At 42.1% G+C, this 15,715-nt stretch overlaps 1 protein-coding gene across 1 annotated transcript in view; it reads left to right on the forward strand.

Moving 5' to 3' along the window:
- The window catches only part of chd3 (chromodomain helicase DNA binding protein 3), a 33,760-nt gene extending 19,361 nt beyond the window's left edge, over positions 1-14,399 (forward strand). Inside the window, exons 32-40 of the mRNA XM_029525809.1 lie at positions 280-469; positions 589-705; positions 796-927; positions 1,497-1,605; positions 2,766-2,898; positions 4,797-4,992; positions 5,838-6,001; positions 6,346-6,472; positions 10,153-14,399. Of these exons, the coding sequence (XP_029381669.1) occupies positions 280-469; positions 589-705; positions 796-927; positions 1,497-1,605; positions 2,766-2,898; positions 4,797-4,992; positions 5,838-6,001; positions 6,346-6,472; positions 10,153-10,421 (1,437 nt within the window). The 3' untranslated portion in view covers positions 10,422-14,399. The remainder of the gene's footprint in view (positions 1-279; positions 470-588; positions 706-795; positions 928-1,496; positions 1,606-2,765; positions 2,899-4,796; positions 4,993-5,837; positions 6,002-6,345; positions 6,473-10,152) is intronic.
- Positions 14,400-15,715: the final 1,316 nt, after the last annotated feature.

The raw sequence follows: 15,715 nt of genomic DNA on the forward strand, positions 1-15,715 counted from the left end.
TATAGTCCCTTTTATGTAGTAGGAATGGGAAACATGCCATTCTTGGTGGGATGGAAGTGAGAAAAAAAAAAAAAAGGGGTAAAGTTCTAGTTTCAAATCAGGGACAAAAATTTTTAAAAAGTGCCTGGAAAGTTGAAAGTGAAAATATGATCCAAAAACAACACAAAATGCTGTGGTGATTGGATATGTTTTTGTAAATGAAAATGATCTTTTTAAAAATGGTAATTTTGAAAATAACCAGCGTTCATTTTTGATGCCACGTTGTGTTACTGTCTGTAGCTTTCCTCCTCGACCAAAGAGACACCACAAAGCAAGTCTCCTGGACAAAAATCCGAAGGCAAGGATGAGAGCGACCTGAAAGAGGTGGAGAGGAAAGAAACAACCGACACTCCAGCTGCAGCAAAAGACGAGAAAGAGGAGACAAAACCAACATCAAAACAAGAGACTGAACTCAAAGAAGAGAAATTGGGTGAATACAAAAACACAGAAGGACACTTGATAAGTTGATAAAGTTCGTTTTGGTGTGCAAAAACAGATACAGCGGGTTTATATGTAAAAATTAATAGTTTTTCTTTTTTTTTACTGTAGAAGGAGAAAAGGCAGTGGAGGAGAGAGAAAAAGACAAAGAGAAGCGTGACGAGACACCCAAAGCCACAGAAACGTCAGATGCTAAGGATAAGTCCGAGGTGGCCGACGTGAAAAAAGGTGCCTCTCACCACCCTCATCCGTACGCTGCCCTTAAAAAATATAACACGCTTTTTGCTAAATAATCTTTTTACTGTCTCTTGATAACAGAAGAGGTGAAAGGTGAAAAAGACGCTGGCAAAGAAGTAAAAGCTTCAAAGGAGGAGATGCCAAAGAGTAACGTAAAACCTCCAACTGAGCGACCTCGCTTCATGTTCAATATTGCAGATGGCGGCTTTACTGGTTAGTCCTGATTTATGTGCATTCTATGTTGAATAGATTAAAGTGATCTACATGGTACTGTTCATTATATATTTTAAGACTTTATGTAGAGTCAAACAAGCTGTCCCACATTACTTTTTTTTAATGAAAGCTAAAAACCAGTTAAATATATTTTTTTAATTGAATGTTTAAAGAAAAGTCTAATTATAGATACACATGAAGATAGGTATATTTAACAGAGGCATTATTTAAATATAGAGAGGAGGAGAGATAGCTTTCCCCAAAAACAAAAGTACAGAGAGATCCATGAAAGATGAGAGGAAGGTGAAAAGGTGAGAATAACTCAGGCTGAGCAAACAACTTACTAAGCGGTCTAAGCACCATAAAATTCACAACTAAATCAAAATAAACATTTGCCTCGGTCTCCAGAGCTTCTGTACAAAAGCATCAGTGAGCCAAAATTATCTCCCGCTTGATCATAAACCCAGAAAAGCTGTGTGTGCTGTGGAAACACCTGCAGCCAGGTCTCAGCTAGCTAAGCACTTTGAGACCAACCTCATTTTTACCTTGTGCTGGCCTCACCCCCACAGAGCTGCACACTCTTTGGCAGAATGAGGAGCGGGCCGCCATCTCCTCGGGGAAGATGAACGAGATCTGGCACCGCAGACACGATTTCTGGCTGCTGGCGGGAATTGTGATGTATCCTTGACGGCAGTTGCCCGTGCGATGACCCTGTCTGTTTATTTTTCTGTCAGCCAGCAGAAGCCCAGCGTAATAAGTCAACAAGCCAGCCAGAGCTCAGTAAACAGCAAACTGGCTGCTGGAAGCTGATGTAGTGGGCCATTTAGTTCACGTTGTTTTCTCTATTATGGTAATTAAGGCCATGCAGCATTCACATAAAACTCTGTTTTCATTATTCTGAAAGTTAATGCTGAAACGGTTACACTCAGATGGGGGAGGGGTTTGTTTCAGGGGCTTCCTTAAACAGGTTTCGTGACAAAATGACTGCGGTTTTGTATTTTTAAAGGATGATATATACAACAATCAGTAAATAATTAGCGCATCATTTTGGGAAAACAGATTTTAATGAGCAGATCGATGGCACTCTCGTGTCTGATGCTTAGTTTAGCATAAAGCCTGGAGGTGGATGAAACAGCTGGCCTGGCTCTATTCAAACTTTGCCTGCCAAGGACACAAATTGTCCCTGTTGTGTTTGTGAACATATTAACTTCAGACACAGTTAGGCTACACAGTTAGGCTACGTCTTTCTCTCTTTCTGGTCTTTATGGCAGGCTAAACTAAGCAGATGATGGTTGTTACTTTATGAGTGGAGTCTCATCTAACTGATGCTCTGAAAACATTGGAGCTCATTTCCTAACCCCAACATCTCAAACTATTCCTCAGTCATTAGCTTCACTTAGCATAAAGAACGCAAGGCATGAAACACCTCTGATGTTAACTATTTAAAATGTTTTTTGTCCTGTCCATGAAATAATTGACTCTCAAATTAAACGCCTCAGCCTTTGCTTCTTGACAGTCAGATTTGGGGCGACATTTGGGAACCTGCACATTAAAGGTGTTGAGGTGTATTTTTGTAATTTGGACAGAGCCGGGCTGGTTTTCTCCACCTACTTCATGTCATGATGTTAGGGTAGCTCTTCTGTAGCTCATTTCTGATAACACAATCATTTATTTGAATGTGGTTTATAACTTTTCCAAAGCGAAAAAAGGGAGAGATTCTTATTTCTTTTCACTTTATGTTACATATCTGAAGTTAGGTAGGAAAGAGAGGCCAAACAGGAGGCTGCTTTGCACTGACCGCTTAAATGCTGTTTCGTGACCCTTGACCGCTGTGCCAGTCACGGATACGCCCGGTGGCAGGACATCCAAAACGATCCACAGTTCGCTATCGTCAACGAGCCTTTCAAGTCGCAGGCGAATAAAGGCAACTTCCTGGAGATGAAAAACAAGTTTCTAGCTCGACGTTTTAAGGTAAGGAAGGGATATTTTTTGTGCACACGCGTGTGTGTTGTCATGTCAAGCTTTTTATCCCATATTTTGGTACAAATAACACAAACGTTACAAACTTTATATTTTCAAAAAGATGCCTGAAATGCTGACTACAAGATTTTTGAATGAGGAGATTGCAGCTTTATCCATTCAGAAGCACTTTTAGGTACGCCACAGTTTTCAGTTAGCTGTTAGCTGTTTTATTAAAGCTAGATATCTTACGAAGTGGCTTTTCTCGGTTGTCTTCAATCACCTGACAGATGGTCGTATGACAGATGCCCCTAGACCCACATATTGACTGGATGGTATTGCTGACCACTGCATTACTGGAAGAGCTCTCATCCTGTTTTTGAGAGGCTCACATGTTTCGGATCCTGCCCTCAACATCCTCATTTACTGTATCTCTCTGTCTCATTCCTCGTTCTATATTATCTGTGTAGCTGTGTTATTTTTGACTTTTTCTTACATCAACGTTGACCAATAGAATAAATTCCCCAGAAGTCACAGAACTGAATCACTGTATGAAAATGATTTTTCTCATGAAGAGGGAGTCTTGCGAAGGCAAGAAAAATATTGATTCCGAAGAAACACAGCAGATGGGAAACAAGTAAATGTGGTGGCGGACTGACATTTAAAGAATTGATTTAGTGAAGTGAGATAAGAAAGGGGACAAAAGGAGGGAAACTCAGAATGAAAAGCAGAAGAATGCTTATATTTGTCCTTTAAATCCTTTTTAAATAATTGTTTTATCATTTTGTCTGGTAGGAAAATAAGTTCTCATGTTTTTTTTTTTTTTTTTTTTTTTTTTTTTTTTTATATATGTACTCATTTGGTTGGTGATTGGATTCCTTTATTATGAGTCTGAAAAGTCAGTCAATAGAAATATAAATGGCTGTGATAAGTTGTTTTTGTAGTCATCTTTCTTTTAATTCAGCAGTTGATTGGCCTTTAGTGCTGCTCAGTGCAATCAGTGGCTTCAGCTGCATGCTCACACCTTGCAGTGAATTCAGAGGAGGTGCTAAAGTTATATAAGGTCTCTATAACGCTGAAGAGGGTTTGAAATGTTTGTTTGGTGCAGTCATTTGTTAAATGGCTTCAATGCACGAGCAGCCTGCAGTAGCACCTGCACAAGAAATACCACATATAAATATTTCTGCCCTGCTTTTTGCATTATCAGCCTTTCTCCTACTTTCTTGGTCTGTGTAGTTGAGATTTTTTATCAGGAAAAAAAAAACTGTGGAGGAATCTCCTCCTGTTTGAAGTCCCATGTGTTCACTGTATTTGTCCAAATGAAATTTTGGTATGGAGCTCTCTGTCCTCAGAAAGCTATGTGGAAAAGTGGCAAAATCAGAGCGCAGACTCAAAGTCTGTGTGACTACTAAAAACACATGTTGTTTGACTGAGCTGTTGATGGACACTATTGTCTCACATGCATAAAAAACAACAGGAAAAAGGGATCTCAGGAAATGAAAAAATGAGCATTGAACTTTTATTTCAGTCTCTTTCTTTTAAAGCTTTTTTTCCCCCAAACACTGATCAAAATCAGTTGCAGTGATACTAAACAACAGAGAAGGAAGGTGCAGTCATAGTGTTTATCTCTACATAACCAAAGCAGAATACACATGTATGCATTCAAAACAGAATTGTCTTACTTTGAAAACACATCATAGCAGTGTTTTTATTGTTTTTAATAGCTATATTGCATACAAGTAGTGTTTAGTATGGAAATGGGGCTTAGCAGCATGATAGTTGTTGGTATAAGACATGGTTGCCTCAGTTGTGTACTGCCCTAAAATTATATCTATGAGTTTAATCTTCCAAACATCTCTGCCTTGTCTGCTTTCATTTTTGCTCTCTCCTGCCTTTGTTCTGACCTCCAGCTGCTGGAGCAGGCACTAGTGATAGAGGAGCAGCTACGGCGGGCAGCGTACCTGAACATGACCCAGGACCCCAGCCACCCAGCCATGGCACTCAACGCACGGTTTGCAGAGGTGGAGTGCCTGGCAGAGTCACACCAGCACCTAAGCAAGGAGTCGCTGGCAGGCAACAAGCCAGCCAATGCCGTCTTGCACAAAGGTCAGGAATAATAGGGAGGGGGGAAAAATTGCTTTTTAAATGTGTTTGTACAATTAATTGGGGAAGAAGAAATCAATGTGGGTGTGAAGAAGAAGCTAAGGCAAATATTTTGACAGATTTAGACAAAGTGGGAGAGATCAGCAGATAACCGTGGACATATAATGAAGACAGGGGTATATCATCAACACATCTCACTCGCGCTGTTGTGCAATCTCCACATTTCCTGTTGCCGCAACCCTATTCCTCTGCCCGGAGCGGACTTCATTTAAGCCAGGCACATAAGCTTACATGATGTTAGGTGATAGCGCCAAACATTTCCTCACTGCCTGCCTGGCAAGTCTGCCCATGCTAATGAAACGAGCTATATATTTGTAGAATGCTCAGCACACTGCTATTCCTGTTCTCATCCTGCATCTCTGCATAAAACGCAACTCCACCTCCCTAAGCGTTTCTCATCCAATTGCAAGACAATGCTGTAATTCCATGTAGAGACGTGATGACAGAATGAAAAATGGGTTTGGTGTAAATTATATAAATAATGTTTTGATTTAGTGATATTTAACCACGTATTATTCATTAATTTCAAACCTTGGCAGTTGGGAGGTGACCAAGGTCCTGGGTATTAAATTAAGTTATATTACCTGGATTTACTTTCCAAAGTTGATACTGAAGAACTTCAGACCTTCAGAATAAAACAAAGACCATTTTTCCTGCGCGATATAAAAAGTGAAGTTTTAATGATTAGTAGGAGGCCCAAAAGAGGCAGGAGATAGAAGCTTAAATATAGCTCCAAAGTCCTGTGTCTTAAATCAGTCACTAGATATTGATGTTTGCTGTCACTGCAGTGTTGAACCAGTTGGAGGAGCTGCTGAGCGACATGAAGGCCGATGTGACGCGGCTACCGGCCACGCTGTCCAGGGTTCCACCCATCGCCGCCCGCTTGCAAATGTCCGAGAGGAGCATCCTCAGCAGACTGGCCAGCAAGGGCACAGAGACGCACACACCCCCGGTCAGTGGCCTGCTGTTGAAAACAGCCCAACACACACACACACATGCACTCATACTTGTATACATTTTAACAGCCGCACTCACAAGTTTAAACCTGCTCAAGCTGCCTGCGCTCAGTGGAAAAATAATAGATGGAGGACGGCCAATGAAAACAGCAAACCCATTATCTTGTCACCCACCTGTGCTTTTTCACTCCACAGTGGCTTAGTCAGCAAATTTTTCTCAGCTTATATAACTCTTAAGTGGTTTGTCTTCCTTTCTTATTGTTGTGTCTTCTTTTTTCGTGCATCATCTCTCATGTGCATCACAACTGAAAATTAAAAAAAACGTCCTTTCTTTGTGTAGCCCATACCTCCAGGACCCTACGCCACTCCTCAAAACTATGGAGCCCCCTTCACCCCCGCACCCCCAAGCGCCCTACACATGGGAGGGGCCAATTACAGTCAGATGCCACCAGGATCCTTCATATCAGGTCAGTGTTTGGAGCTCCATTGACACCAATATTCTCGTCTGCTGTAAATAACAGCACAGTTAGAGGCGTCATAACAAACCTTTGTTGTTCGGTATCTCCGGAACTCCAGAGGAGGCTGTTTGAATCTCAGGTGAAGATATCAAGGTTTACAGGGGCTTCAAATACATCACCCTCAATATCAGAAATATCTGTTATCACAATGTTTTAGGTATTTCTCATTTCTCATATTTCTCATTTCGTATAATGCACACATATATACAGAGGCACGATTTTGGATTTGAAGAGCTACCCCAGGCAAGTTAAAGTCAACATTGTTGGGATTGGAGAAAATGTTTGGGCTTATTGTGAAACAATTTAAAGGGTCAGTTGAGAGGAGTTCTGGAACATTAGTCTTCACCTTCAAGAGCAAATGCGAGTCTCTGAATCTGAGTGTGAGAAAGAGTGTTACAATCATTTATAGTAAACATCACAAGATATTACCAGGGCAATCATAATTATTATAGTCAGGGTAATTTACAAAAGACAAAGACCAGTATGTTTGATCTGTTTGATACTTGGCAAGCCAACAATTTAAACCTGATTTATGGTCCTTCGCAGAGGTGTTACTGCAATCACACCAAAGCTGCCTCTGGCACAGGAACTGATTTATGTCTCAGCAGGGAGTTCAACCTGTTGATTGTTGAAGCACCACAGCAACAATCAATTCAGTACATTGAAAAGTCATGTTGTGCTTTCTTTGATCACTTGAAGAAAGCCTTTCTTTGAATTATGGGCAATAGGGGGGGGTGATTTTAAAGCCTGCAGCATAAAAGACAAATTTGTTTAAGTTGTCTCATTTTAAGAACCATGCGAAATAGTTATATAATGCTTTAATAGGCCTGGAGGGGAAAATAACTCTGATGTCACCTGGCTTATCTGAAAACCCGCATCATAGACTCGGATGGTGTAATAGCAGACAATATTTGCATTGTGGAAAATTTTGTATCTAGTGTTTGTTGAGCTTCACCCATATATGAGTTTATGGGTATGGTATGTCTGGTGTTTAATTAGGATGCAGATTTATATAAGTCGCCATGGCTCCGTAATCATAACAACTCCTACTTAATAGCAGCCAGCGCTGCCTCGCTGCAGCTCTTTTTCTGCTATGACTAACATGCTAACAGTCAAGTGAGGTCATATATGATGAGCGTGTTAGTCATCCAGATCACATAGACTCACCGGAGTTCAAGAGGAGCCAATATAAAATTGATACTGTCATGAAAATTTTTGTCATGCAACAAGACATGACTTGGCAACGAAAACGGGGAGATGGGATTAAGCCCTTGGAAATGTAATTTTATATTTCACTGTGTCTTTAAGTTTGCTTAGTGAAAGAGAGCAAGAAGGTTGTGCACAGAATGGCCTGGTTATATCACAGAACATAAACTTGTTTAGCAAGAAGTTGTGTCCTTCAAGCTTATCCATGTTAACTGACATCAGGGACTCGTACAGGAATACACAAGCGGCACAAACTGACCAATTTTGGCTTTTGCGGTTACAGCTCTAACTGTACTGCAGTTAAATTTCTCAAGCGGCTCCATGACACCCCTGATCCCAGGAGGCTCCAAGTCAATTTGGCTTCAGCGATCTGGGTTTGATTACTTGGCAACTTTCACTGATGATGGGCAAAACCAGTCCAAAGCATAGCTCCTATTTAAAGATATCATCTGAGGAATTCCATCTTTATATGGTTATGTTGTTGTGGAAAAACATTGAGTAAAGTAAATGGAAAAATGTTTGGGTATATTGTAATTACTGACTGTGGGAATTTCAGGAGAGCCTTTATGCTCTACAGTTAGTTTTGTGATCAAGTGCAGCCTCGTTCAACGATTAAATTTCAATGTAATCCTTGAATATGCAGAGCAAAGCGCGACCGATGGCCTTTGAAGCAGAACTGTTTAAAGCACTTGAATAGACACTTTATCTCCCAGAGCAGCTTAGGTTGTGAAACTTTCAAAATCCTGAAAGGAGTCCATATCGGAAAAAAACATCTGTAGCAGACTTTCTGATGTGGCTGCCAGATAAACACCTGAAATAGACATTACCAAAATCAAACACAAACGTGCTGCTCCACTATATTAAGGCATTTTCATCCCTTAACATGTCTAACCTCAAAACCTCAATACTCTGCCCAGCACTAATGACACATTGTGCAACAATAAAAGCTAAGAATGTGCTATCAAACCTGCCTGAGGAATATTTTCTCTTATGAAGTGCTATTGTGGCACTCATTACTTACTGAGTGAGTTAAAAGCTTTGACTTAAAGTCATAAAAAAAAAATAAATGAATTCTATTCTGCTTTGGCCTCTTGTCAGCCTTCTCTCGCCTGCAGTTTGTCAATGCACGAAGTCAGTTTGTGAATTTATTTTCTCATAATTAGTTTGGTAACAACATATGCTCTCCAGACGTACTCCCCATTCTGCGTGTGTATTCGTGTTCGGAGATGTTTAGATAGCTGAGATGTGGCGGAGATAACTGGTAAAACTTGATATTCCCCAATAGCTTTGCCGTAAAAACCACAACAGCCAGCTCTCTCAGTGCTGCTCCTGCCTCTCACTCAGTGTATCTTGATTTATGTAATTGTAGACTGAGACATCTGTCAAAAGCATTGCATTTTAGAGAGCCAGAGCCTATCTCTGAAAATGTCATTATGCTTAGTCTGTCTGAGTCTGGCCATGCCAAGAAAACATTCGGACTTTGTACCAAGGTATTTTGAGAGGGACTGAAACCGCAGAAGTAGTTTAGTTGTGTAAATGTCGTGTTGTGACTTGTGAACCAGCAGAGGGCTGGGCCCCAGCGATGGCTGTTCAGAAATAGTTGCGCGTGAGTTGTGTTGCTCCGTGGGTTTTTGCTTGCGGGAGCCTCGTGGCGAGCAGCTGAGCCAACCGCTGGGCCGGGTCGACTCTGAACATACTGATCCCTGCCCGGGCATAAACACGCAGCAAATGAGGCTGCATTTGTGGTCTTGATTGGGGTTCTGCCGGTTCCTGACCCTTTTAGATTCAGCTGGAGAGCAGTGGAGGGGGGGGGGGGGAGCAGGAAAAATGGACGTAGTTAAAACAACACAATTCTCTGATTTTGTGACCTCCTAGCTTCCCTCCATTAACAGCACTCTCCTGAGAAAAGCTCCCTCTCTTGAGTACACAAAACATGTCCAAAAATATGCATGTCTACACATCCACTGATTTAGCTGCACCCTGTGAACTTGGCTACAAAATGTAATGATCCACCAAATGCTTCAATAAAGGATTTTTTTTTGTGTTGCAAATATCTCAGCATTTGCTTCATATCTTGAATTGCATTTTGGAAAACCTGTTTCATCCATCAGTACTGCCTCGAGGAAGCTGCTCGTCTGCGCTAAAAGGAGTCTCTCATTCTAGACAAAACTTCATCTTTTAGGGCATAAAAATTAGAGAGATGGAGTCAAGCACATGGGTTCAAGCCCGCATGTCTGCAAGCACCTGCCCAGCTGAACTGAACTGTCGCCAGCTCCAGTAGCTTCCCCCATGACCTCTGACCTCCTCGCAGAGGAGGGAGGCAAACTAAAAGAGAATTCCCTACGGGGACCAGTAAAGTGTCACATTGTCCTGCTCCCCTCTCCGAGTCTCCACTACAGTCTGCCGCTTGTCTGCCCCCACAGAAGCCGCCGCCGCTGCTGGGGCCACCGGGGGAGCTGCTGGGGGAGCCGCCGGAGGGCCAACCGCCGCCGGTGTTTGCCAGAAGACCAAGGAGCATGATGTGGTGCAGCGGCAGAGAGTGGTGGACCTCTGGAAGGACGGCAAGTCTGAAGGGGCTATTGGGCAGGAGCTGAGGATGCCCAAGTCCACGGTACACAGCATCATCGTCAAGTACCGGCTCAGCAACACAGTGGAGAACCTGCCACGAAATGGGCGACCAAAGAAACCCTGAGGTCGGAGGTGGAGACTCATCAAGGGGGAGCAAGAGAGAACATTTGGATAAAAGATGCTGGAATGTAGTAATAGAAACTGAGCTGAAAAGGAGAGACAAAGACCTGAAGGCTTAAGGAGGAAGTTCAAAAGGGGCCCAAGGACAAGGACATTCCTGGACTCAGGAGGTGGTGGCATTTTGATCGACAAAATCAAACAAGCCGCATCAGCCACAAGGAGGAAGAGAAGCAAGGTCCAAAGGGGAGATGGAGAGGTAAAAAGCTGACATCAAGCAGTAATGATGCTAGGGGGGAAAATGAGGCAGAGACAGAAAAAAGGAGATATAACCCATCTGGATAGAACAAATCCTCAAGCACAAGAAAGGTGCTAATGAAAAGCCAAAAAATCTTTGACTTTGAGAGTACAGATGCCTGAAGTGAAGGAGGAAAGGAAAAAAGGCAGTATGTTAATGCAATCACAGGTTTTCAGGAATTCAGATATGAAGGCTGAATTGAAGAAAAATGCAACAAAAGGACTTTTTTTCTCCTCCTCCGATGGATTTTTTGAGACTTCTCCTGCTGTTTCTCCCTCTGCTCTGAAAAAAAGATTTCCCCCCAGATCAATTCTTCATCCACCAGCTGACTGAACAAGGCTGTCCCCTCACTCTGACCCTGTACTCCCTCATTCCTCCACAGTCCTCCACTCCTCTGTCTCTCTCTCTCAGTCTCACACACACATATACACGCCAGACCTCACACACAACCTGAAGACCTGAAGAAGTCAATTCATCTGCTGAGTATAAGCAGATGAGATCCTCGAAATAGAAAGGGACAAACTGGACTAAGATTATCTTACAAAAAAGGAGAGTAAGTAAAAAGAAAAAATAGTTTTCTAAGTATAAAACACTACTTCCCATGGACCCTTTTGCCCTAGCATTCCTAAGGCCAACCAAGCGTAGAAGCAGGAACCATAAATATAAAAAAAAACCTGAGACGATGCCTTTGTTCAACAATCAGTAGCAGTGTTGCTCTGAAGCAATGTGACGGGCTGGCATTGAGATATGTACTGTATTATAAAGCATATTTACGATTGCACCTTTTTTGATGGGTCACTTAAAGGGGAATATCACTCATGTTAAGTATTTACATTTCCTGTTTTTAAGCCTCATCACTGCAAAATTCAGTATTTATGAGCAGCTCTTCCCCAAAGTTGAAGATCTAATCTGTCACCGAAAGAAAAAGGGAGACCTGCTTTGAAGCCTGAAGACACATTTTTTTGTTCTTCAGGCTCCATTATTGTGACAGGGTGATGGATTCCATGCTGGAAAATGTCCCCTGATCCCAGAGAAAATAAAACACTCTGGACTCTGTCATTGTTTTTCCAGCTCCGTGTGTGTGTGTGTGTGTGCGCGTGCGTGTGCGTGTAAGTGTGTGTGCAGCAGAGCTGTACATCAGTGTGACATCCCGGTGTGGGGAGCAGGACTAACTCTTATGTCTCGTTTTTGGAAGGAGGAGAAATGAACAATCAGTTACGCAGTCCAGGCTTTTCTAGGATTTTAAGCTAGAATTGAATGAAATCCCCCTTTAAGCCTGATGGACATCAAAACCAGTGTGGCATTGGTGCGGCCTGCAATGAGGATATATTGTGTGTAGGTTGGGAAATACTGTATTTGTGTGAATGTGTTTTTTGTACTTGTTTGTGCGCGATGGTAGCAGTCCTATCTTTATCAATATGATGCCATCACGAATTTCAAATACTTAAGAAATTTTGAATGCCTTATTTTTGTAGAGAAATTTTAAAAAAGCCAATGCATGTGTATTTAATTCTTTCAGATGATAGAAATCAGAAATTTGGTAGATTAAAACGTAATGGTGCGCTGATCAATATTGTCGCGTCAACGGTTACGGTTTCGCACATTCTCCTCTAAAGAGCGATTTCTTATGGTTCACCTCCAACAAAAACATGTATTGCGTTCTTTATAGATTCAGAAACTCCCGCAACTCCCGTTTTTGTCAAACTCTTCTCAAGTCCGACTTGGACAGACTCTTTCATTCTAAAATCAAGCCTGTGCTTTTTTAGTTCGTGAAAAGTTGACAGTTCAGTGACAAAGGGTTGTCCCTGATGAATAGTTTTGGCTTGGATGTGCTCAGGCGAGGCTTTCCAGCAAAACAAAAATGCTCAGTTTCTTGCCAAGATGGCAGGTCTCACTTCTATCAGATAGTAGGCAGGACCTACAAGGGAGAGATGCAGGCTTGCACGCTGGCCGGGAATGTTTTTTATTGCCTTTCTTGACACTACATGCTCCATCCAGTGCTCTCCCAGAGTTTTGGGAATAGGAATGCTTAGAGATTGTTGGTTTTCTTATATTTTTATTCCAACCGTATCACTGCCGATGCAATCTGGGACCAGAAACATCCACTGCAACTATATCGCTGTATGCCGACTATTGAGAGTAAGTGATCTGTACGAAGAAAGAGGAGGAGGAGGAGTTTGGTCAGACAGAGGTGAAGCTTTGCAGACTCAATTTGGCAGTAGAGTGAAAGTTGGACTTTGCAGAGGGAAATCTGTTATCTGGTGTAATACAGTACAAGTGCTTCATTGAATTCCTCCTCTTGTTTTATCTTCACCACTTCTTTACCTTATATGCCTTTTCGCCCGAGCCAAACTGATACTGGGTTTTTGAAAGCCAATACAAATACTGATATTCAAAGTTTTAATCCTTCAGATTTCATTCCTGGGCAACAGCACGTACCACGGTTCAGTGCGACATCAAACACAACGAGCGTCAGCCAAACAGACTCGCATTGTTTCGATAAAGAAACAATAAACTGGACCGTTGTCCAAAAAAATGCTGTAAGTGGCAGCGTCTTGTTCTGAACTCACTACCGTTGCATTTCATGCGGCTGCTTCACAATAGAAGCCACCCTGCGTTTCATTAGATGACTGCTTTCAATGTGAAGGTCGCAGTCGTGGTGGTTTCACGAGATGTGGGCCAGCCGACAGCTAAACAAAACACTTGTCAGTGCTCTCTGGTGGACAAACAAGGTAATAGAGACACTTTGGGGCATCGTGACATCGTTGCACTTCCTAGCAGTTATGTTGGCCGTGCCGACTTATCGGTCGGTCTCTCTTTCCTTCTTTCTCTTTTCTTCTTTTTTGCACTTTTACTTTCCAGAGCACTGTACTTTTTTAATTCCTCTCTCTCTCCTCCCCATCTCTATCTTCTGCCTCTGAATCTTTTTTTGGCTAAACACCCGTAATTTCTCTTGCTCTTTCACCCAGTCATTACCTCAATTTTTTATTTTTTTTGTTTTGTTTTGTTTTGTCTTGTTTTGTTTTGCTCCTTATCAGATTTTGCCTCCCCCCCCTCCAACACTCACATACACACTCCCTGACTCTGTCTCCTCTTTCTCTCGGTTCCCTCTGTTGGCCTCCACTGGCAAGATGCCATAAGTTTTCCCATAAATGGTCCCCCCTCTGGTTCTAGACGCACTCAGTTGGACCCCCCCACAACCACCACCACCAGCACCACCACCCCTCAAACAATCTTCAAAATGTCCTCAGCTCAATACACTCCTTATCACATCTTTGATCTACGCGGGTGTGTTATGACAGTTTATCTTTCCCTGTGGCGCGAGTGAGAGAAGTGCGCTGTTAGGCTATTCCTGGCTTTGTTTTGAAAGGAGCGCTAAACTTGCCTTTCCACTCCCTGAGCAGATTCATGATAGAGCACAAATGTGGGAAGCACAGATCCGTGTGCTGGCCAGCTGCGCAGTCGTGTAGAAAGAAGATCATTTTCTTGCACGTGTGTGTGTGTCTGTGTGTGTCTGTGTCCTCATGTGCCTGTGTGCGTTTATACTCATTGCTCGCCTCACTTTCACCAGGTTAACAGTTATGCATTCTGGGATTTTGTCCTTCTTGTAAACATGATACTGTATATGTTATATGATATATTAATGTACTGTAATATGCAAGTTTGCTCATTAAAAAGATAATGAAAGTGTTATCAAACAAGCCAGGACCTGCTTTGTTCGCTTTGTTCGGGAAAGTAAAAGGAATTCAGGTCACATTTCCCACAAACACAAGTCCTTTTTTTTTTTTTTACATCATCTTTGTCAGCTCCACCTCAAAATATTTCTGTTCTTCACTTTTTTTATATCAACAAATTAATCCACTGCTTTATTATAAATGGAACTCCGATTGTGCTGAAGTTAATGAGAAAATAGCCCCATTTCTTAATCGATTTATAGAAGTTAGAAGTTTAGAAGTTTTCCTATCGAGTTTATGCTTCAGTCTCCAGTTTCAAGTCTTTGTCAGTACAACATGATGCTCATTCTTTAAATTAGTGTCCCATTTAGAGGAAAATACACCATAAAGCAGGATATGAATTAAGAAGCAGTGACCATGTGATTTGATAGGTCAACTTGTTTTAAAAATGGTTTCTTCTGGTTTCAAAAAAACAAAATGGCAACAGCCAATTTACAGCACATCAACAGGTGACACCAGTGGGTTGACATTTGGTTTCCGCCTCAACAAAGATGCTTGTTGATCTTTATGAGAGAAATCCGGTCAGAGCCGTACCTGAGGAGACGAATCATGTCATTTGTATTTATTGCTGAATATTTGAACTAGTTAAAATTCTGCACATAAGCTGCAGCTGTTATCGCACTTTGGCCACTTTAAAGCCAATAAAACAGTTTCATTGTTACCCAAAGTCCGTCAGTCAGTCCGAAGCTCAAATATTTAAACCTGAGACCGTCATGTGATGGGAGCACACCGCGCACGTCATCTCAACTAAAGAAGTTTTGTAACTGTTGTTGGATCATCATTGTGGCAAAAATGCACGCAGAAGCGGGATACTTGGACGTGTTGAAGCTGGTGATGTGAACTCTCTCTCTGCATGCCCCTCTCCCCCCTGCAGTGCTGAACGGGCCTCCCATGTCTGTGAAGAAGGAGCGGGAAGCAGAGCTGCTGGTCAACCGGCGGGAGCAACGCAGCGGAGAGGTCATCTGTATCGACGATTAAACTACACATACCATCCACCCATACACACACACACACTGAAATCCATCTGCTGCAAACAAATCTGCAATTTCTCTCAAAGGCAGTTGAGTCCCAGCAGTAAATGCTCCTCAGACGACACATCCAGTATTAAAACCAATTGACTGACTGAGGGTCAACTTACTGACCCACCCGTGATTGTAGTCACTTCATTTGACACAAAAACACGCACTTTTACACACATACCCAGACAAAAGTCATTTAAAACCAATTTCTGACTGGTACTCCCTAAAAAGCTACAATTGCACGCACACA

Source organism: Echeneis naucrates, chromosome 18, assembly GCF_900963305.1.
Source record: "Echeneis naucrates chromosome 18, fEcheNa1.1, whole genome shotgun sequence".
In the NCBI taxonomy this organism is placed as follows: Eukaryota; Metazoa; Chordata; class Actinopteri; order Carangiformes; family Echeneidae; genus Echeneis; species Echeneis naucrates.